Source organism: Danio rerio, chromosome 11 (genome assembly GCF_052040795.2).
Source record: "Danio rerio strain M-AB ecotype USA chromosome 11, GRCz13ab, whole genome shotgun sequence".
NCBI lineage: Eukaryota > Metazoa > Chordata > Actinopteri > Cypriniformes > Danionidae > Danio > Danio rerio.
Window position 1 is genome coordinate 14,283,309 of NC_141031.1, and position 25,619 is coordinate 14,308,927.

The window sequence follows — 25,619 nt, forward strand, 5'->3', positions numbered from 1 at the left end:
CTATCTATCTATCTATCTATCTATCTATATATCTATCTTTTCATACTTTTTAAAAACTGTTTAAATAAACTATTACCGTCAGGCTTTCACAAGCCAGCCTCAAAGTTTGTTCTCAAACTTTAAGAATCTAGTTAATTTTATTATTCTTCTTCTGAGACTAAAAATTAAACTCTATCTCGTCCTAGGCCTTTCAAGCTATGACCATCAAACTCGGGTCAGACCTCCGAACTATTCTGACTCGAGTTGCTATATCCTTTCCGACTGATCCGACTTTCGGTTTTCCGAAAAACGTCCCGGGACCGTCGGAAAAATCCCATAGACGTAACATTGGATCAAACTTTGTGACCTCATAACTCCGCATCAGAATGTCACACAAACTTCTAACTGGGCTCATTTAACTCAGACTATCAAACTGCCAATGACTGACCACCTTTAAACTTTCTGGCCACGCCCTAGCAACCACTTTTGGACCCTAGAAACCGTCCCATAGACTTCCATTGCAAAATACTCTCATTGACTTTACATGGGATCAAACTTTGTGAGCTCATAACTCTGCATCAGACTGTCCTACAGACTAATGGCTGAGCTCATTTAACTCAGTCTAGCCAGCAGCCAATCACTGATGGCCTTTTAACTTTCTAGCCACACCCTAACAACTAGAAACTGCACCCTAGCAACTGTCCCATAGACTGCCATTAAAGAGGTTCAGACTGATATTGTCATGCTGCATTGTGATAGAGACATGGGGGTTGTTTTTAACTGTTCATACTGGCAAGAAGCTTTGATACATCATCAGTCTAAGCTGTCAATCAACTCCATGGCAACAAAACAGACTAACCTAGCAACGATATAATAGCAGCTATATCTCAGCATCAGAACATCGTAGAGAGGCGGGGGTTGGCTTGTTTGAATCAGGCTCGCACACCATCTATCTATCTATCTACCTCTACCTATCTACCTATCTATCTATCTATCTATCTATCTATCTATCTATCTATCTATCTATCTATCTATCTATCTATCTATCTACCTTTATCTATCTACCTCTACCTATCTATCTATCTATCTATCTATCTATCTATCTATCTATCTATCTATCTATCTATCTATCTATCTGTCTGTCTGTCTGTCTGTCTGTCTGTCTGTCTGTCTCTATCTATCTATCTATCTATCTATCTATCTATCTATCTATCTATCTATCTATCTATCTATCTACCTCTATCTATCTATCTATCTATCTATCTATCTATCTATCTATCTATCTATCTATCATCTATCTATCTATCTATCTATCTATCTATCTATCTATCTATCTATCTATCCATCATGCTAACAACATGCTAATATGCTAGTTACATGCTAATTCATGCTAGAATCATGCTAGTCACATGCTAATTCATGCTAGAATCATGCTAGTCACATGCTAATTCATGCTAGAATCATGCTAACAACATGCTAATTCATGCTAGAATCATGCTAATTTATGCTAAAATCATGCTAGTAACATGCTAATCCATGCTAGAATCATGCTAACAACATGCTAATTCATGCTAGATTCATGCTAGTAACATGCTAATTCATGCTAGAATCATGCTAGTATCATGCTAATTCATGCTAGAATCATGCTAACAACATGCTAATTCATGCTAGAATCATGCTAATTTATGCTAAAATCATGCTAGTAACATGCTAATCCATGCTAGATTCATGCTAGTAACATGCTAATTCATGCTAGAATCATGCTAGTATCATGCTAATTCATGCTAGCATCGTGCTAACAACATGCTAATTCATGCTAGAATCATGCTAGTAACATGCTAATTCATGCTAGAATCATGCTAACAACATGCTAATTCATGCTAGAATCATGCTAGTAACATGCTAATTCATGCTAGAATCATGCTAACAACATGCTAATTCATGCTAGAATCATGCTAGTAACATGCTAATTCATGCTAGAATCATGCTAACAACATGCTAATTCATGCTAGAATCATGCTAGTAACATGCTAATTCATGCTAGAATCATGCTAACGGCATGCTTATTAGGCTGGCTTGTCAAAGCCAGACTACTGAAATGCTATTTAAACTTATTATTATTTTTTTTTTTTTTTATTAATCTTCTGAGACTAAATTTCTAACTCTATCTCCTCCTAGAGCTTTTGAGCTATTACCACCAAACTTGCTCCAGACCTCCAAACTATTCTGACTCGTGTTGCTATATCTCCTCAAACTTATCCGACTTTCGGTTTTCCGAAAAACGTCCCGGGACTGTCGGAAAAATCCCATAGGCTTAACATTGGATCAAACTTTGTGAGCTCATAACTCTGCGTCAGACTGTCGCACAGACTTCTAACTGGGCTCATTTAACTCAGACTATCAAACTGCCAATGACTGATCACCTTTAAACTTTCTAGCCACGCCCTAGCAACCACTTTTGGACCCTAGTAACTGTCCCATAGACTTCTATTCAAAAGACTCTCATTGACTTAACATGGGATCAAACTTTATGAGCTCATAACTCTGCATCAGACTGTCATACAGACTAATGGCTGAGCTCATTTAACTCCGACTACCAAACTGCCAATAACTGATGAGCTTTTAACTTTCTAGCCACTCCCCTAACTACCACATACTGCACCCTAGCAACTGTCCCGTAGACTTCCATTCAAAAGACTCTCATTGACTTAACATGGGATCAAACTTTGTGAGCTCATAACTCTACATCAGACTGTCATAGAGACTAATGGCTGAGCTCATTTAACTCAGACTACCAAACTGCCAATAACTGATGAGCTTTTAACTTTCTAGCCACACCCCTAACTACCACATACTGCACCCTAGCAACTGTCCCGTAGACTTCCATTACAAAAAACTCTCATTGACTTTACATGGGATCAAACTTTATGAGCTCATAACTCTGCATCAGACTGTCATAGAGACTAATGGCTGAGCTCATTTAACTCAGTCTAGCCAGCAGCCAATAACTGATGAGCTTTTAACTTTCTAGCCACTCCCCTAACTACCACATACTGCACCCTAGCAACTGTCCCGTAGACTTCCATTCAAAAGACTCTCATTGACTTAACATGGGATCAAACTTTGTGAGCTCATAACTCTACATCAGACTGTCATAGAGACTAATGGCTGAGCTCATTTAACTCAGACTACCAAACTGCCAATAACTGATGAGCTTTTAACTTTCTAGCCACTCCCCTAACTACCACATACTGCACCCTAGCAACTGTCCCGTAGACTTCCATTCAAAAGACTCTCATTGACTTAACATGGGATCAAACTTTGTGAGCTCATAACTCTGCATCAGACTGTCATAGAGACTAATGGCTGAGCTCATTTAACTCAGTCTAGCCAGCAGCCAATCACTGATGGCCTTTTAACTTTCTAGCCACACCCCTAACTACCACATACTGCACCCTAGCAACTGTCCTATAGAATGTAATTAGGTGTGCTATCGAATGCTTATAATTCTAACATGCTAATGACATGCCAATCATGCTAGCAACATGCTACTCATATGCTAATCATGCTAATGACATGCTAACTCATACTGGAAACATGCTAATGACATGCTAATTTGTACAAGAATCATGCTAGTAACATGCTAATTCATACTAGACTCATGTTAATAACTGGCCTACATGCATATCTTTGCTTAGCAGTGTCCTATTGACTTGGGGGATGGCTCATCTGACTCAGACAACCAATGAGCATCTCAATATGATAATGAAGCTCATAAGCCACGCCCCCAAATTGATTCCATAGACTTCCATTAAAATAGGCCAAGATGCATATCTTTGCATAGCAGTGTCATAGAGACATGGGGGTTGGTTCATTTGACTTAGACAGCCAACCACATTCAAGTGCACTCTGTAACCTCGCCCATAGCAACAAAACAGAGTACCCTAGCAACCATTCATCAACAGCTATATCTCAGCATCAGAACATCGTAGAGACTTGGAGATTGGCTCGTTTGACTCATGCTAGCAAACGGAACTTTCTAAATGCTACACATGCTAGCAGTGATTAGCTACATGCTAATATTGACTAGCCAAGTACTGTAACTTGCTAGAAATGCTTACTAAGTATAAATGTTTTATCAAGCATGTATGTAAGGCTTGCCTAGTAACCAACCAGGGTACCCTAGCAACTGCCTAGCAACCACCCAAATTACCCTAGCAACCGCCTAGCAACCACCTAGCAACGGCCTAGTAATGCCTTAGTAAGGGCCTAGCGACCACTCAGGACACCCTAGCAACCGCCTAGCAACGCCTTAGCAACCACTCAGAATACCCTAGCAACCACATAGCAACACCTTAGCAACCACCTAGCAACCACTTGGGACACCTTATCAACCGCCTAGCAACACCTTAGCAACCACCTAGCAACCAGTCAGAACACCCTAGCAACCGCCTAGCAACGCCTTAACAACCACCAAGCAACCACTCAGGACACCCTAGCAACCACCTAGCAACACCTTAGCAACCACCTAGCAACCACTCAGGACACCCTAGCAACCGCCTAGCAACGCCCTAGCAACCACTCAGAACACCCTAGCAACCACCTAGCAACACCTTAGCAACCACCTAGCAACCACTTAGGACTCCTTAGCAACCACCTAGCAACACCTTAGCAACCACCTAGCAACCACTCAGAACACCCTAGCAACCGCCTAGCAACACCTTAGCAACAACCTAGCAACCACTTAGAACACCCTAGCAACCGCCTAGCAACACCTTAGCAACCACTCAGAACACCCTAGCAACCACCTAGCAAGACCTTAGCAACCACCAAGCAACCACTCAGGACACCCTAGCAACCACCTAGCAACACCTTAGCAACCACCTAGCAACCACTCAGGACACCCTAGCAACCGCCTAGCAACGCCCTAGCAACCACTCAGAACACCCTAGCAACCACCTAGCAACACCTTAGCAACCACCTAGCAACCACTTAGGACTCCTTAGCAACCACCTAGCAACACCTTAGCAACCACCTAGCAACCACTCAGAACACCCTAGCAACCGCCTAGCAACACCTTAGCAACAACCTAGCAACCACTTAGAACACCCTAGCAACCGCCTAGCAACACCTTAGCAACCACTCAGAACACCCTAGCAACCACCTAGCAAGACCTTAGCAACCACCTAGCAACCAATCAGAGCACCCTAGCAACTGCCTAGCAACAACCTAGCAACCACTCAGAACACCATAGTAACCACCTAGCAACACCCTAGCAACATCTTAGCAGCCACCTAGCAACCACTCAGGACACCCTAGCAACTGCCTAGCAACGACTTTGCAACCACTCAGAATACCCTAGCAACCACCTAAGCATGCTATGTGACATGCTAATTCATACTAGTATCATGCTAGTAACATGCTAATTCATACTACAATCATGCTAATAACATGCTAATTCAAACTAGAATCATGCTAATAACATGCTAATTCATACTAGAATCATGCTAGTAACATGCTAATGCATGCTAGAATCATGCTAATAACAGGCTAATTCACGCTAGATTCATGCTAGTAACATGCTAATTCATACTATAATCATGTTAATAACATGCTAATTCATGCTAGAATCATGCGAGTAACATGCTAATTCATGCTAGAATCATTCTAGTAACATGCTAATTCATACTAGAATCATGCTAATTCATGCTAGAATCATGCTAATAACCTGCTAATTCATACTAGAATCATGCTAGTAACAGGCTAATTCATACTAGAATCATGCTAGTAACATGCTAATGCATGCTAGAATTATGCTAGTAACATGCTAATTCATGCTAGAATCATACTAGTAACATGCTAATTCATGCTAGAATCATGCTAGTAACATGCTAATTCATGTTAGAATCATGCTAGTAGCATGCTAATTCATACTAGAATCATGCTAGTGACATGCTAATTTATTCTAGAATCATGCTAGTAACATGCTAATTCATGCTAGAAGCATGCTAATAACATGCTAATTTATACTAGAATCATGCTAATAAAATGTTAATTTGTACTACACTCATGCTAATAACATGCTAATCCATGCTAGAATCATGCTAATTCATGCTAGAATCATGCTAATAACATGCTACTTATACTTTTTCAAACTGTTTTTAAACTAAATAAACTATTACCAACAGGCTTTGTCAAGCCAGCCTCAAAGTTTGTCTCGACGAACTTTACTGTCTAGTTATTAATATTATTATTCTTCTTCTGAGACTAAAAATTAAACTCTATCTCGTCCTAGGCCTTTCAAGCTATGACCATCAAACTCGGGTCAGACCTCCGAACTATTCTGACTCGAGTTGCTATATCCTTTCCGACTGATCCGACTTTCGGTTTTCCGAAAAACGTCCCGGGACCGTCGGAAAAATCCCATAGACATAACATTGGATCAAACTTTGTGACCTCATAACTCCGCATCAGAATGTCACACAGACTTCTAACTGGGCTCATTTAACTCAGACTATCAAACTGCCAATGACTGACCACCTTTAAACTTTCTGGCCACGCCCTAGCAACCACTTTTGGACCCTAGAAACCGTCCCATAGACTTCCATTGCAAAATACTCTCATTGACTTTACATGGGATCAAACTTTGTGAACCCATAACTCTGCATCAGACTGTCCTACAGACTAATGATTGAGCTCATTTAACTCAGTCTAGCCAGCAGCCAATCACTGATGGCCTTTTAACTTTCTAGCCACACCCTAACAACCAGATACTGCACCCTAGCAACTGTCCCATAGACTGCAATTAAAGAGGTTCAGACTGATATTGTCATGCTGCAGTGTGATAGAGACATGGGGGTTGTGTTTAACTGTTCATACGGGCAAGAAGCTTTGATACATCATCAGTCTAAGCTGTCAATCAACTCCATAGCAACAAAACAGACTAACCTAGCAACGATATAATAGCAGCTATATCTCAGCATCAGAACATCGTAGAGAGGCGGGGGTTGGCTTGTTTGACTCATGCTCGCACACTATCTATCTATCTATCTATCTATCTATCTATCTATCTATCTATCTATCTATCTATCTACCTCTACCTATCTATCTATCTATCTATCTATCTATCTATCTATCTATCTATCTATCTATCTATCTATCTATCTATCTCTAACTATCTATCTATCTATCTATCTATCTATCTATCTATCTATCTATCTATCTATCTATCTATCTATCTATCTATCTATCTATCTCTAACTATCTATCTATCTATCTATCTATCTATCTATCTATCTATCTATCTATCTATCTATCTATCTATCTCTAACTATCTATCTATCTATCTATCTATCTATCTATCTATCTATCTATCTATCTATCTATCTATCTATCTATCTATCTATCTATCTATCTATCTATCTACCTCTATCTATCTATCCATCATGCTAACAACATGCTAATTCATGCTAGAATCATGCTAGTTACATGCTAATTCATGCTAGAATCATGCTAGTCACATGCTAATTCATGCTAGAATCATGCTAGTTACATGCTATTTTATGCTAGAATCATGCTAGTCACATGCTAATTCATGCTAGAATCATGCCAGTCACATGCTAATTCATACTAGAATCATGCTAACAACATGCTAATTCATGCTAGAATCATGCTAGTCACATGCTAATTCATGCTAGAATCATGCTAACAACATGCTAATTCATGTTAGAATCATGCTAGTAGCATGCTAATTCATGTTAGAATCATGCTAACAACATGCTAATTCATGCTAGAATCATGCTAGTAACATGCTAATTCATGCTAGAATCATGCTAACAACATGCTAATTCATGCTAGAATCATGCTAGTCACACGCTAATTCATGCTAGAATCATGCTAGTCAAATGCTAATTCATGCTAGAATCGTGCTAACAACATGCTAATTTATGCTAGAATCATGTCAGTAACATGCTAATTCATGCTAGAATCATGCTAGTAACATACTAATTCATGCTAGAATCATGCTAACAACATGATAATTCATGCTAGAATCATGCTAGTAACATGCTAATTTATGCTAGAATCATGCTAACAACCTGCTAATTCATGCTAGAATTGTGCTAATTTATGCTAAAATCATGCTAGTAACATGCTAATTCATGTTAAAATCATGCTAGGTACATGCTAATTCATGCTAGAATCATGCTAGTAACATGCTATATCATGCAAGAATCATGCTAGTAACATGCTAATTCATACTTGAATCATGCTAGTAACATGCTAATTCATGCTAGAATTATGCTAACAACATGCTAAATCATGCTAGAATCATGCTAACAACATGCTAAATCTCGCTAGAATCATGCTAACAACATGCTAATTCATGCTAGAATCATGCTAACAACATGCTAATTCATGCTAGAATCATGCTAACATTATGCTAATTCATGCTAGAATCATGCTAACAACATGCTAATTCATGCTAGAATCATGCTAACAATATGCTAATTCATGCTAGAATCATGCTAACATTATGCTAATTCATGCTAGAATCATGCTAACAACATCTATCTATCTATCTATCTATCTATCTATCTATCTATCTATCTATCTATCTATCTATCTATCTATCTATCTATCTATCTATCTTTTCATACTTTTTAAAACTGTTTAAATAAACTATTACCGTCAGGCTTTCACAAGCCAGCCTCAAAGTTTGTTCTCAAACTTTAAGAATCTAGTTTATGATAGAATCATGCTAACAACATGCTAATTCATGCTAGAATCATGCTAACAACATGCTAATTCATGCTAGAATCATGCTAGTCACATGCTAATTCATGCTAGAATCATGCTAGTCAAATGCTAATTCATGCTAGAATAGTTCTAACAACATGCTAATTCATGCTAGAATCATGCTAGTAACATGCTAATTCATGCTAGAATCATGCTAGTAACATGACAGTTCATGCTAGAATCATGCTAGTAACATGCTAATTCATGCTAGAATCATGCTAACAACATGCTATCTCATGCTAGAATCGTGCTAATTCATGCTAAAATCATGCTAGTAACATGCTAATTCATGTTAAAATCATGCTAGGTACATGCTAATTCATGCTAGAATCATGCTAGTAACATGTTAATTCATGCTAGAATCGTGCTAGTAACATGCTAATTCATACTAGAATCATGCTAGTAACATGCTAATTCATGCTAGAATCATGCTAACAACATGCTAATTCATGCTAGAATCATGCTAACAACATGCTAATTCATGCTAGAATCATGCTAACATTATGCTAATTCATGCTAGAATCATGCTAACAACATCTATCTATCTATCTATCTATCTATCTATCTATCTATCTATCTATCTATCTATCTATCTATCTATCTATCTATCTTTTCATACTTTTTAAAACTGTTTAAACTAAATAAACTATTACCGTCAGGCTTTCACAAGCCAGCCTCAAAGTTTGTTCTCAAACTTTAAGAATCTAGTTATTATATTTTCTTCTTCTGAGACTAAAAATTAAACTCTATCTCGTCCTAGGCCTTTGAAGCTATGACCATCAAACTCGGGTCAGACCTCCGAACTATTCTGACTCGAGTTGCTATATCCTTTCCAACTGATCCGACTTTCGGTTTTCCGAAAAACGTCCCGGGACCGTCGGAAAAATCCCATAGACGTAACATTGGATCAAACTTTGTGACCTCATAACTCCGCATCAGAATGTCACACAGACTTCTAACTGGGCTCATTTAACTCAGACTATCAAACTGCCAATGACTGATCACCTTTAAACTTTCTGGCCACGCCCTAGCAACCACTTTTGGACCCTAGAAACCGTCCCATAGACTTCCATTGCAAAAGACTCTCATTGACTTTACATGGGATCAAACTTTGTGAGCTCATAACTCTGCATCAGACTGTCCTACAGACTACTGGCTAGGCTCATTTAACTCAGTCTAGCCAGCAGCCAATCACCGATGGCCTTTTAACTTTCTAGCCACACCCTAACAACCAGACACTGCACCCTAGCAACTGTCCAATAGACTGCAATTAAAGAGGTTCAGATTGATATCGTCATGCTGCAGTGTGATAGAGACATGGGGGTTGTTTTTAACTGTTCATACTTGGAAGAAGCTTTGATACATCATTAGTCTAAGCTGTCAATCAACTCCATAGCAACAAAACAGACTAACCTAGCAACGATATAACACCAGCTATATCTCAGCATCAGAACATCGTAGAGAGGCGGGGGTTGGCTTGTTTGACTCATGCTCTTACACCATCTATCTATCTATCTATCTATCTATCTATCTATCTATCTATCTATCTATCTATCTATCTATCTATCTACCTCTACCTATCTATCTATCTATCTATCTATCTATCTATCTATCTATCTATCTATCTACCTCTACCTATCTATCTATCTATCTATCTATCTATCTATCTATCTATCTATCTATCTATCTATCTATCTATCTATCTGTCTATCTGTCTGTCTGTCTGTCTGTCTGTCTGTCTGTCTGTCTGTCTGTCTGTCTGTCTCTATCTATCTATCTATCTATCTATCTATCTATCTATCTATCTATCTATCTATCTATCTATCTATCTATCTATCTATCTATCTATCTATCTATCTATCTATCTATCTATCTATCTATATCTACCTATCTATCTATCTATCTATCTACCTCTACCTCTACCTATCTATCTATCTATCTATCTATCTATCTATCTATCTATCTATCTATCTATCTATCTATCTATCTATCTATCTATCTATCTATCTACCTCTACCTATCTATCTATCTATCTATCTATCTATCTATCTATCTATCTATCTATCTATCTATCTACCTCTACCTATCTATCTATCTATCTATCTATCTATCTATCTATCTATCTATCTATCTATCTATCTATCTATCTATCTATCTATCTATCTATCTATCTATCTATCCATCATGCTAACAACATGCTAATTCATGCTAGAATCATGCTAGTTACATGCTAATTCATGCTAGAATCATGCTGGTCACATGCTAATTCATGCTAGAATCATGCTAACAACATGCTAAGTCATGCTAGAATCATGCTAATTTATGCTAAAATCATGCTAGTAACATGCTAATCCATGCTAGAATCATGCTAACAACATGCTAATTCATGCTAGATTCATGCTAGTAACATGCTAGAATCATGCTAATTCATGCTAGCATCGTGCTAACAACATGCTAATTCATGCTAGAATCATGCTAGTAACATGCTAATTCAGGCTAGCATCGTGCTAACAACATGCTAATTCATGCTAGAATCATGCTAGTAACATGCTAATTCATGCTAGAATCATGCTAACAACATGCTAATTCATGCTAGAATCATGCTAGTAACATGCTAATTCATGCTATAATCATGCTAACAACATGCTAATTCATGCTAGAATCATGCTAGTAACATGCTATTTCATGCTAGAATCATGCTAACAACATGCTAATTCATGCTAGAATCATGCTAGTAACATGCTAATTCATGCTAGAATCATGCTAACAACATGCTAATTCATGCTAGAATCATGCTAGTAACATGCTAATTCATGCTATAATCATGCTAACAACATGCTAATTCATGCTAGAATCATGCTAGTAACATGCTATTTCATGCTAGAATCATGCTAACAACATGCTAATTCATGCTAGAATCATGCTAACAACATGCTAATTCATGCTAGAATCATGCTAACAACATGCTAATTCATGCTAGAATCATGCTAGTGAAATGCTAATTCATGCTAGAATCATGCTAACAACATGCTAATTCATGCTAGAATCATGCTAGTAACATGCTAATTCATGTTAGAATCATGCTAACAACATGCTAATTCATGCTAGAATCATGCTAGTAGCATGCTAATTCATGCTAGAATCTTGCTAGTAACATGCTAAATCATGCTAGAATCATGCTAACAACATGCTAATTCATGCTTGAATCATGCTAACAACATGTTAATTCATGCTAGAATTGTGCTAATTCATGCTAAAATCATGCTAGTAACATGCTAATTCATGCTAGAATCATGCTAGTAACATGCTAATTCATGCTAGAATCGTGCTAACAACATGCTAATTCATTTTAAAATCATGCTAGTAACATGCTAATTCAGGCTAATTCATGCTAGAATCATGCTAACAACATGCTAATTCATGCTAGAATCATGCTAGTATCATGCTAATTCATGCTAGAATCATGCTAACAACATGCTAATTTATGCTAGAATCATGCTAGAATCATGCTAGTAACATGCTAGAATCGTGCTAACAACATGCTAATTCATGCTAGAATCGTGCTAACAACATGCTAATTCATGCTAGAATATTGCTAGTAACATGCTAATTCATGCTAGAATCATGCTAGTAACATGGTAATTCATGCTAGAATTGTGCTATTAACATGCTAATTCATGTTAAAATCATGCTAGTTACATGCTAATTCATGCTAGAATCATGCTAGTACCATGCTAATTCATGTTAGAATCGTGCTAACAACATGCTTATTTATGCTAGAATCATGCTAACAACATGCTAATTCATGCTAGAATCATGCTAACAACATGCTAATTTATGCTAGAATCATGCTAGTAACATGCTAATACATGCTAGAATCGTGCTAACAACATGCTAATTCATGCTAGAATCGTGCTAACAACATGCTAATTCATGCTAGAATATTGCTAGTAACATGCTAATTCATGCTAGAATCATGCTAGTAACATGGTAATTCATGCTAGATTTGTGCTAGTAACATACTAATTCATGTTACAATCATGCTAGTTACATGCTAATTCATGCTAGAATCATGCTAGTAACATGCTAATTCATGCTAGAATCGTGCTAACAACATGCTTATTCATGCTAGAATCGTGCTAACAACATGCTTATTCATGCTAGAATCATGCTAACAACATGCTAATTCATGCTAGAATCATGCTAGTAACATGCTAATTCATGCTAAAATCATGCTAACAACATGCTAATTCATGCTAAAATCATGCTAGTAACATGCTAAGTCATGCTAGAATCATGCTAACAACATGCTATTTCACGCTAGAATCATGCTAATAACATGCTAATCTATCTTTCTATCTATCTATCTATCTATCTATCTATCTATCTATCTATCTATCTATCTATCTATCTATCTATCTATCTTTTCATACTTTTTAAAACTGTTTAAACTAAATAAACTATTACCGTCAGGCTTTCACAAGCCAGCCTCAAAGTTTGTTCTCAAACTTTAAGAATCTAGTTTAAAGTAATATCTTATCTGGGTTTGTGTTGTATATTAAGGTACAAAAGCCTTGTAATCAACTGCCAGTACATTTTCTGTTATTTCACAGTGTAACGGGGAGACTGACACAGAGGGATCCATTTTGCAGTATTTATTAGACAGTCAAACACAAACATCCAATACGCACTAAAGTGCGAACACACATCAACAGTAATCAATAATGGTCATGGGGCTGGCGGCTGACAGACACAGAGTGATTTACCAGGCATAGAGCAGTGGCAGGCGGCGTGGTTCAGAGTCCTTGAGACAGGCTTGGGTCGAGGGCAGGCAGCGTGGTTCAGAGTCCGTGTAACAAGCAAGGGTCGTTGGCAGGCAGAAGGCAACTCAGAGTCAGAAACAGTCCGGGGTTATACACAGAAGATCAGGCAGGAAAGACCGCTCAGTAATGCTGGCCGGGGCTAAACAAGACTTCGCAATGAACCGGTGTCTGAGTGTGGCTTATATAGGGAGCGTGGGTCGTTAACGGTATTCAGTTCAGGTGTGCACAATCAGTATAGATGGATGATGTAATGCTTAAAAGTCCAGGGATGGTGACCTCTGCTGGCCAGCGAGGGGAATGACTGGGACCGAGTCGGTGACACACAGACTTATTTCTCTCTATATGATTTCTTATATATTTTTTCAAACTAATAACGTGTCAATAAAAGTCCCTTTGTTAAACTGTAGAATTGAATTTTCAACATCAAAAGTGGACAGAGCAGAGATCAAGGTCACATAATGCAATTCACAACTGTAAATAAACTGAAAAGACTTGTGAATCACAAAATACAGAAACTATTAATTAACAGATTTTTTTATGGTGTACATAGTATGTAATATGTGGCTTAAGTGGATCGCACACCGGATTCGACACTCAGAGATGCGACATGGCACACACATGACAGTTGGAAGTATCGCACACCAGACATGCACATTCAAATATTATTTAATATGTAACTTTTCAGAAGGCGCTCTGTGGTGTGGCAGAAATATGAATAGTGTCTCTAGTCGGAGCTGGGCATCGCAAAATACAGGCAACTTGGGTGCCGGTGTGCACCGAGAGAAACAAATGTTAAAAATTCTAAAATGCATGGCACAGCATTATTTTTAATAATGCATAATTTTTATTTTACATTATTTTAAAGGGGTTTTTTACCTTTAATTTGGATAGGATAGTGGAGGTTACAGACAGGTAAGTAGAGAGAGAGAGAGAGAGAGAGAGGAGAAGGATCGGCAAAGGAACTCTAGTCACCATGAGCACCATGGTGCTGTATGTTGGCATACTCAACCACTAGGTTATTGGTGCCAACATGGTTGTGAATATTATTGAGCTCTGCTTTGACTACATCTCTGACTCTAACAGAGATGTACTGTATATGAAAACACAGACAGAAGGTATTATCAACTGCTGCATAATCAGATTAGTTTTAGAAAGTTTACTGGTATTCTTTAACTCAAGAATAATTACTGCAAGAGTTGAGTGATATGACATGATGCATAAACATGCATTAAACATTTATAGACCATTTTGAGGGATGTAAACAAAAACAATGGTCCCAACATATTTCCTGTTTTACATTTTGAATTTTTTATAGCTTCCGAGAATCCAAAAAGAGACACAACAATGTTATGACTGTTTTAATTTATGATTAAATTGCCTCTTGTTACAGTAATGAAATAGTTTCATAACACGCAGGAAATGTTCATGGGCCAATGACATGACCACATTAAAATGGTCTATACACAGCAATTTACACAATATACACATTAAACTAACAGGAAATACAGTTAAACAGTCTTCGTAATGCCACTGAACAAATATGTAATCAGTGTATCTTGCTTGTTTTATAGATAGCTTGTTTACACTTCCTGCTTCTCCCATTTTCAAAATAAGAGTCCCACATATATACACTTTAAGAAATGCAAACTAATCCAAACATTGGGTTATATTTGGTCACAATAATTCAATTAAAAAATACCCAACAGCTGGGTTAGTTCAACACCCAGAACTGGGTTGAAATACATCAACCTGGTATTTTTTTAAGTGTAGTACAAGCTTAGAAAAACTTGATGGTCTCGTGAAGTGCTTTTAAATATGCATTTTTAAATATGCACTTACACATGTGAGCCACTTTAGGTTTAGACCCAGATTACCCTTAAACGATCCTTAAACGATTTTTGCTAACTGTGGCCTACATTTGTCCTCATTCATTTGGGCCAAATTTATCATCTTCCACATGGGCTGCATTAGGCTCACTTTCAGATTACAATTTGCCATAAGTGCCAAATCTTTGCCTTAAATGGCCCATATATGAATTCAAATCTCCCCTTTGCCAATGTACAGGTGGTGTTCCTTCAGGCTCACATTCAGATTGTCACGGCTGAAGGAAGACCACCAGTGCCGCATAGCTGCCTAAATTGATCCACATTCGTTTGCTATCTGACTATGAGTTGATGAAAATCTGAAATATGAAGTGACATGAATAAAATTGTTAAGTTCATTTAGGCGGAAGTGACAAACTACAAGCTTATAAACAACAATTTTGTCATTGTTTATATATATATATATAGTTAGATAGATATATATACTGTAGTAAGTTAGAAATCTTAAAAACGAGCATACTAACATCTAAAAAAATTATTTTAATTTCATGGGACCTTTAATAAATAAGGGAAAATGTTCTGCCTGGTTTGAGCATATAATTAATCCCGTATGCAACATAACAGTCTAACAGTTTTGTTCTGATTAGCTTGTTTTACACATGGAATTTTGCACTCACTGGATTTACATTAGAATGAGGAAACAATGGTGCTTGAAGCTCACAGTATGTCATTTCCTTGCTGCACTCTGCATATCCAGTTTTTCACTTTGTACTACTTTCAATGCTTTCCTATCTTAGAATCTGAGTCATATTAAAAATATTCAAGCTGATTACAGTCTCTGTTGTGTCTGTGCTGATATTGAATAAGTATCCTGTGTACTGATGAGACCCTGGTTTATTCACAGAGACGAGAGGAAGGCTGGATGTTGGAGTATTTGGGTACATGTTATCGGTGCAACACTGTTCTGAGGACACCGCTCTGGTGCACTTGTAACCCTGGACTTGAAGCGCATTTAAATCTACATTTGGAATGAGAACGCTGATCCAGAATTGATGACAAAATACGAAACGCTGATGGAAACAATTATGATAATGAGTACTTTTGGTAATGAGCACGTAAAAGTGATCTGACGACATGGACATCTGACAGAAATGAAAAATTATTTAACAAATGTATGCTGTACATCATTGGAGGTCATTCTTGCATTAGTATTTTTTGTCCTATTATTTTGTAAAACAGATTTTAGAGTCTAGAAGTTTCAGAAATGTATTTATTTTTATTTGAAGTAAGCAGGCCTATTTGCCAAAGAGATATTAATGTTCAGAGCTTTTCCAAAATTTGATCGCACTGTTTTACCACTGTCTTTTTGTTTTTAGGAAATTTATGAGAACTTATTGAATGATGTTTTTGAATAAAGATACAATGTTGACTCTCTGATTTTGACTTGATAATAGACAGCCTATTTTCCCCATCAGCATTAGGTAAACCTTTTTAACAATGATCTGATGAAAGAGTTCAGAGAACATATTTACTATAGAGTGGAAGCAAAAGGGTAAATGAGGGACACACAGAGAAGGATACATTTTTAAAATTTAATATCTTCAAATAGGGGTAGCGCAGTGGCTCAGTGGTTAGCACTGTCTCCTTACAGCAAGAAGGTCGCTGGGTCAGTTGGCATCTGGAGTTTGCATATTCTCCCAGTGTTCGTATGGGTTTTTGTCCAGGTGCTCCGGTTTCCCCCACAGTCTAAAGACATGCCGTTCAGATAAATTAAATAAACTTAAATTGGCCATTGTGCATGTGTGTGAATATGAGTGTGAATGGATGTTTCCCAGTAATGGGTTGCAGCTGGAAGGGCATCCGCTGTGTAAAACATGTGCTGGATAAGTTAAGTAAACAAACAAACAAACAAACAAACAAACAAACAAACAAACAAACAAACAAACAAACAAACAAACAAAAACAAAGCACACCACAGTATACCTCCAAAGTCAACCATAAAACTATAGCTTAGACAACAGACAGCATATTGTTGTTTGTCCATTTATTATGTTACTGAGAAAACTTTCTTAAAAGTACTTAAAAACAATATTTTCAAAGGCACAGTCCCCCAAATACGATCAAACGTACATGAAGGACCTTCCCTTGGGTTTAAAATATTATTTGGAAAATATTTTGTTTATATTTAAATTATAGAATGTATAAAGTTAAATAATTTAGTTATAAAGCATAAAACTATAAAGTCAAATTTCTTTCTACTCATAAATGTTGCGAATTCTTGTACATTTATTTATTTATTTGTATGAATAAATAATGCACTTCATATTTTGATCAAATTTCAGATAAAAACAAGATTGTTAATTTGAATAGTAATGTTTTAAATTTGGAAAATGTTTAGTTTATTACTAATTAATTACATTTGTTCTACTATATATTAACATTATATTTACTTGTATTTAATGTTATATTCACTTGTTTTTTAATCTTATTGAGATTTTTTTAGTTTGATATAATTCATTCAATCATTTCCCGGCTTAGTCCCTTTATTCATCGGGGATTGCCACAGTGGAATGACCCGCCAACTTATCCAGCATATGTTTTACACAGCAGATGCCCTTCCAATACTGGGAAACATCCAAACACACTCATTCAGACACACACTCTGACCAATTTAGTTTATTCAATTTAGCGCATGTCTTTGAACTGTGGGGGAAACCAGAGCTCCCAGAGGAAACCCACGCAAACACGGGAAGAACATGCAAACTCCACACAGAAGTGGCAAATGGCACAGCCTTGACTCGAACCAGCAACCTTCTTGCTGTAAGGTGACAGTGCTAACCACTGAGCGATCGTGTTTCCCAAGTATGAAACTATAAAGTCAAGTTATTACACTTTTTATACTCAATGTTGTGTGTTTATGTACATTGATATATTTATTTGTTTGATTTAATAATGCACTTTATTTATTTTGATAATAAAAAGATTGTTTATTTTAATAGTAATATTTAAAATTTGGACAATATTTAGTTTATTACTTATTAATTACATTTATTCCACTCATTAGCAATCTTAATTAATTTATACATTTACTTATTTTTTATTGAGATTTATTTGTTTGATTTAATGTTAATGTAAATTATACAATTAATTATAATTAATTAATGTAAATTTGATTACATATTTATGCATTATTATTTTTTTTGTGTGTGATAACTTCCCTGAAACAACATTAAAAATCTGGATCATTTATTTATGTCATTCTAATTATTATTATTTTTTAAATGTTAATATAATTATTTATCATGATAGTCAAATTTTCACACCCTTGCATTTTTTTTTTCTTGGTGGAATATTTGGTCATCATCTGTAAGAATAGCCGGTAATAAACACATGTTTTACTAGATAAGATATAGATGACCTGGAAGTATTGCAGAATACGTAAGATCTGTTTTGTTTTTTAATCTTAATCCAGGGTGGCAGCTCTGCACAATTTAGTTAATCACACCTGTTTATACTAATTGAGGCTTTCAGTTCTGGCTCGTTTGAAACCTACAGACAAGTGTGTTAAAGCAGGGTTGGAACTAAACTGTGCCTGTGGAACTAAACTGTGGGACCAAACTGTGGCCTTTAAGCAGCTGAGCTTAAATACAAAATGAATAGGTGCAGCAGAAATATGTAATGTATTCGGTTTACTAAGAGATGCACATTTATTAGAGCAATGCTTGACCTCCAAAACAGACTTATTTACCCAATTTTACACACATTCACAAAACACAGCGACAACTTTCCCAAAACAGCATTACCCAGAGTCCCTCGCTTTATTGGAAATGACGTTTTAAAGACCCGCCCCTTGTTCCTTTCCAAAATACTCGCGCTTTGTGTATCCAACATGTCGGCGCCCGTGGAAGTAGTTCTGTCTGCAGATTCAGCGGGTCAGCTGTTTAACTGTGCGGTTTATGACCCACATACCGGGTCAGAATTCTTATCCTATCGCGGAGGAAACACCTCTTCCAGGTCTTTAACGATTCTAAATGGAGAATATATATTAGGAGCTCAACTCGGCAAGAACTACATAAACGTGTGGGAGATCCAAAGGAAGGTAACGTATGGAGAAGCATCTAACGTTAATTAATATTGAAAATTAATGTAATTGATATTAAACTAATATTTAAGTTTAGAATTAAATTTAAGCAATAACTAGCAAAATGTTCTGATTTAGTGATTATACGTGCATTTATTTTTATAGAACCGTAACGTTAGACAGTTATAATTTATTAAAATAGCTTGATTGATTAAAGGCTGCTTTTTTTGGACTTAAGGATCAACTTATTAAAATACATTTTTACTTTTTAAGTGTATATATATTGTTGAAAATAAATAAAAATGATGTTTATTTTTCATTTTTACAAGTAGAAATACTAATAATATGCAGTTTCAAAGAATGCTTTTATTATGTATGATTAATTATAGAATTGGTAGACTAATTTTTGAATATCTTAAACAGTTTAGAATTGGTTTATCATTAGTGGCTAAAAATATTTTAAAAAGCCTTTGGTTTGTATTGGAGATAGTGCTGTATGTGTGTGCATAATTAATTAACTAAGTAATTAACTGATTATTGAACAAACCTATTTGTATGAATGCTTTTACATCCAAACAACCAAATTATTCCAATTTGATATCCCTGAAACAGGCACATCAGAACTATGAACAGTAGAAAGCTAGTGATGACTAGAAAAATGCAATCCTGCTGAAATATATCAAAAAATTATAATTAATTTTTAAAAATGTTTTTAATGCAGATTTTACCTCCAAATGTAGATATTTTATGTAAATGTAGATGCCTTTAGATGTAATATGGTAAAGCAACTAGGCATTGGCCTTTATAAGATTCTGACGGTATGATAACTTTGGATAAAAATATCACGGTTTTGCGGTATTGTGATTACTGTTTTAAAATATATTCATTTTAAATGTCTGGGTAAGAATATAAGAAAACTTCTTTCCCTTTTGAACACAATATATTTTATTTTGAAAAACATTTTAAATAGTTTGGAACAGTAAACATGTCAGGTTAAATAATTCAAATGAATCATTGACTTCTGCTGTCTTCATTAGTTTCAAAAACACAGATTTTTTTTTTTAGAATTTAAACATCATTGTAAATATGTTCTGCTAGAGATACTGGGGTCCGTTCTTCGTACGTGGATTACTCAGTTAACTGGATTTGGATATTGACGATTTGACACGATCCAGGATCGTTTCGTTCTTCAAAGCTGATCCGAGAGTTGTTGTCATAGCAACAGTTCTGCTAGGTCAAACCTGATCGGAGCAGGTTTAATTCATATAAATAGGATTAGATCGGCTTAGTTCAAGCAAAGATAATACAGAAAGTATGTTCCGAATTCTGATATTTTCTTACAGTAGTAGTTATATACACTTGGGAAAATGGTACATATTTTTTAACTATATATATAAAGTTATAGTCATTAATAAAATAAATTAAGTTATACATATTAATAAAACGTATGCAATCTGCACCCTCGATATGGAAGTACAAAGACTGCCACCTGGTGGTGTAAAGAGAAAACTTATTGATATGAACTTTTTAGATCGCTTTCCCAGCAAACATGCTACTTTGGGGCCCATAAGGGGCCCATGTGGGCAGCACAGACGTGGCCCCAGATACCGGCGTGAAATGTGGGGCACGTGTGGGACCCACACTGTGGGGCAGGTGTGGGGCCCCTTTGGGACAGCCCAAAAGTGTGGGCTGACTGTGGGCTATCCCACACTAATCAGAGCGGGTTATCCCACAGTCAGCCCACACTTTTGGGCTGTCCCAAAGGGGGCCCACACGTGCCCCACATTTCACCCCGGTATTTGGGCCCACAGTGGCATGAAGTGTGGGGCATGTGTGGGCCCACTTTGAGACAGCCCAAAAGTGTGGGCTGACTGTAGGATAACCCGCCCTGAGTGTGGGATAGCTCACAGTCAGCCCACACTTTTGGGCTGTCCCAAAGGGGCCCCACACCTGCCCCACAGTGTGGGTCCCACACGTGTCCCACATTTCACGCCGGTATCTGGGCCCACAGTGTGCTGCCCACATGGGCCCCACAATTGCCCCACAGTCTGGGTCCCACAGTCAACCCACACCATTGGGCCCACAGTGGGCTGCTCGCAATGATCCTGTCTGAGCCACTGAGTCTGGTTCTACTTTGTACATACAGAAAACCATTATACAATGCATTATCAGAACAGTTTTACTTGACAATAAACTGGGTCATGTTAGTAATTATTTATTTACAGAGTTTAATAACAAAAAAATGAACAACTGTATGATATTGAAACAGAATTATATTTAATACAAAATCAAACATGAATAAACACAGAAAAGAAAAAGCCATTTTTAACTCCAAAAAATTTCATTAAAAGTAAGTCCTTTCTGAGTTTTGGCCCTTCCTTGGCGCCCACCATCTCTGTCTCTTGACTTTCTTAACCATGATTTTATTGTTGCTTCTACTTGGCAAGCTGTTCCTTTGCTGATTTTTGTGACAGTGTCTGAGAAATAAAACAATTGAAATTCAAATGTTAAAATCAATGTGTTATTTAGGTTCGATGGACCCTTTTCACAATTCTGGGTTGTTAAGTAGCAGAAGTCATCATACTAATGGCAGAATACAACAAAATGTTTGCATTTTATTTTGCTCCAATAACCAAAGAAAAACCAAATGATGGTGTTATCAATACTTTCAGAAAAAAAACAATAAATAAAAAAATAAATAAAATAATAATAATAGTGTGAGACTGATAATGGCAACCAGAGGAGAGAACAATGTCAAATTTACTGTCCTGCCCATAGGCACTGCATTAGAAACACCTGACACAAGCAATATTTTTTATTATTATTATTTTTTTTGTAGTTTGACGCACAGATGACATAATACAAAGTATAGCTTTAGAAGTGTACATATTTTTTTAAAAATCTAAAATGAAAAAGAACTAAAGATTTAAGATGCTGATCACCATCAACACATCATAACCTTTTTTGTGAAAAGGGTCCATGTACTCTTACAAAAAAAATTTATTCTCAAGTATACTATTAGTATATTCATTTTAAACTATAATTAAGAAAGTATGGAGTATATTCAGTATACAGCAGAATAAAACTATAGTGGTTTGGTGAAAGTGTACTCACTTTGTACCTCAAGGAAGTGTGTGTGTGTGTGTGTGTGTGTGTGTGTGTGTGTGTGTGTGTGTGTGTGTGTGTGTGTGTGTGTGTGTGTGTGTGTGTGTGTGTGTGTGTGCGTATCTATTACTGTGTGTGCAGTTGTAATGGTTAAGTGCAATAGTCAAGTTCTGAGCATAGAATAGAGTACAGAAACTAAATATTTACAAGTATTTATAACCACTTGCCGTACAGTTATACTAGTAGTTAATACATAACGTATATCACATCTATTGAATCTGAGATTAGATTTTCTTTTAAGGGTTGTTTCTGTTCTAAATTGTTAATACTCAGACCAAAAATATTATGATTATGAAAAAGATGTGCTTGGCAGGCTTTAAAATTAGACAAATTGACCAACATTATAAATAAAGTTAAAAACTTATATTATTATTTGTAGTTGTTACAAAGCCCCTGGGGTTGTAAAAAGACTCCAGGATAATGAAAAGTGTTTCAGTCTTTAAAAATTTGTGGACAAATAAATGTTACTTACTTAACTGTTTCTACTGTTCTTACTGTACATGACTAGTAATTTTCCTTCAGATTTCCTTTTTAACTCCTGTTACAGAGGGTTATAATATAGAAACATTACATACTCTACCTTTAAATGCTTTGCAGATCAGCATGATCTTTTTATCTGGTCAGAGCCCTTCTAGCAGTTGCTAGGCTAGTCAGCATCTCTGGGACAGCTCTGTGTAATCCAAACGTAAACAACTCTGTAACTGTCGTTGTAACCATCGTCTTAAACCAAAAGTGTATTTATACAATCGAAAGTGATATTAATATCGTTTTAACAACTTGAATACAAAAACATAACATTTACAGAGGATTTCAGCGTGGTGGAGCCCTTTAGTTAACTTTGCAGTTATCATATAACACAACCGGCCGCTAACTGCCGTTTTGATACAATGCCAGCAAACAGATACAATCTTCGCTAATTAACTCTTTAACTGCACGTTACCTCACTAAACTTGTAAACACACTTGAGTAACATGTTATCTTAACATTTCATCGATTTTGTGATAGGATTTACCCACCTAAAAGATGAGACGGCTGCGTTGTTGTTCAAAATCAAGGCGCTCTAGTAATGACACTCTTGCGGTTCACCGTTACCATAGCAACCCTGTAAACAAACCATCCCGGTCCCACCCACTCTCCACTCATGATATTTCATATAAATACAGCTTTAGATGAATCATGAAGAAAATTAACAAAGAGAAGAAGATTTTATTATATATACTTATAAGAAAAACATACATATAATCGTGTGACATTCAGGGTGTCACACTTTCCCCAAGAAAATAATTGCTCCAGTTATGATTTTTTTTTTCACACTTAAGGACACTTTTTAAACACTTTTGGTGTCAAAATTGTCTTAAAAAGTGTACAATGAACATAAACATATTTTGGGTGGCTCAATTGGCTACCCCACATGGGAGCCACATGTGTTTTTCTGTTGGATTGTCCAGCCCACACTTTCCCACAGTAAACCCACACTTACCCACAGAGGGTCCACACTGTGATCATATGTGATCAAGATATAAAACTATAATTTCTGGATGATTTTCTCTCAGCAGCAAGGCAGTTTTTGTCCTTCACACTATTTTGACCAAAATGAAAATGATTTATTGTAATTTTTTTATATAAGCTAAATATAAAATTTAACTTATATTTACCCACGAAATACAAGCTGGGGCCACAAAGGGAAAATCCATTGGGCCCCGCTTGGGCTGACCTATATGGCGCCCACATGGGTTTTTCTGTGGGCAAGCCCACTGTGGGATTGCCCACAGAAAACCCACATTGGGCCCCAAAGGGTAAAATCCATTGGGTCCCAAATAGGCTGACCCATATGGGGCCCACATGTGTTTTTCTGTGGGCAAGCCCACTGTGGGATTGCCCACAGAAAACCAACATTGGGGCCCCAAAGGGCAAAATCCATTGGGCCCCACATGGGCTGACCCATTGGGGCCCACATGGGTTTTTCTGTGGGCAAGCCCACTGTGGGCTTGCCCACAGAAAAACCCATGTGGGTCCCAAAAGGGAAAATATTTTAGGGGCCTGCATGGGCTACCCCATATGGGGCCCACATGTGTTTTTCTGTGGGATTGTCCTGCCCACACTGTCCCACAGTAAACCCACACTTACCCACAGTGGGCCCACACTGGCATGTTTGCTGGGTTAGTACAAGTGTATAGAAATGCACAATATGTGACTTTTTTTAAAGCAATAATACATTTATGCAGTCATAAACATGTTTTGATAGTTAATATGCCGGTGATTTGATGCTTCACAAAAGTTGCAGACGCCTTTACCAATATGAAAACGCTTTTGTAAACAACCAGTTATACACCGATTAAAAAACGGCTACTATAATAAAGAAAATATTTTCTAAATGTGGAACTAAATACATTGATTTGCATTGAAATACATGATGAATACACTTGACACATGAAAGTGTAAAGCCTGCAGCTCACAACAAATGTGGAAGGTTTGCGTGTCATATTGAACAAGCCGTTTACTGCTCATTTGATGTAATTTTGCTCACATGCATAATTGAATATTAATCAGATGATGTCATTACGCTGCTGTGCTGTCAGCCAATCGTTGCATTGCTGATCATGATTTCGAGGATCGATAGATCAGTCCTTCACAACACACGCAGCGATCTCAGATCAGTTTATCCAGACATTCTAATCTGATTCCCGAACTCGTTTGAAGAACCAAATTAGCGAGAGATCAGTTATCAAGATTAAAAGACCCGGGATCTGCCAAATAATCTTAGATCATTTAAGCGAGGTACGAAGAACGGACCCCTGATGTCCTAAAACAACAACAACAACAACAACAACAAAACAAAAAGTTGAACACATACCTTAGGAATGGTATAGCAAAAAATGTTGATGGTTTTAAAACCTTGAATTTTCCAAACCACGGTATACCTTGAAAACGGTTATCGTCCCATGCCTAAAA

General features: G+C 36.8%; 2 protein-coding genes and 2 long non-coding RNA genes across 6 annotated transcripts in view; 2 read left to right on the forward strand and 2 right to left on the reverse strand.

Annotated features, from left to right (window-relative positions):
* Positions 1 to 16,858, forward strand: part of si:ch211-1a19.3 — a 29,046-nt gene extending 12,188 nt beyond the window's left edge. The window contains exons 5-6 of one of the 2 annotated variants that reach the window (XR_015502439.1): positions 13,298 to 13,804; positions 14,169 to 16,858. Coding sequence is in view for 1 of the 2 variants with exons in the window: in XM_087273511.1 (XP_087129637.1) it covers positions 16,326 to 16,327 (2 nt within the window). In the remaining variant the exon portion in view is untranslated. The remainder of the gene's footprint in view (positions 1 to 13,297; positions 13,805 to 14,168) is intronic. The other variant, XM_087273511.1, reaches the window with a different exon arrangement.
* The window catches only part of LOC147834759 (uncharacterized), a 436,363-nt gene that overhangs the window by 120,534 nt on the left and 290,210 nt on the right, over positions 1 to 25,619 (reverse strand). The window lies entirely within an intron of this gene.
* Positions 19,289 to 25,619, forward strand: part of wdr18 (WD repeat domain 18) — a 156,020-nt gene continuing 149,689 nt past the window's right edge. Inside the window, exon 1 of one of the 2 annotated variants that reach the window (XR_015501907.1) lies at positions 19,289 to 19,520. Coding sequence is in view for 1 of the 2 variants with exons in the window: in NM_001005206.1 (NP_001005206.1) it covers positions 19,311 to 19,520 (210 nt within the window). In the remaining variant the exon portion in view is untranslated. 2 annotated transcript variants of the gene reach the window in all.
* On the reverse strand, positions 21,702 to 23,751 carry si:ch211-262i1.2. The gene is made up of 3 exons (XR_015502479.1): positions 23,684 to 23,751; positions 23,248 to 23,337; positions 21,702 to 21,979 (listed from the first exon to the last, which is right to left on the reverse strand). It is a non-coding gene; the product is annotated as a si:ch211-262i1.2 (long non-coding RNA).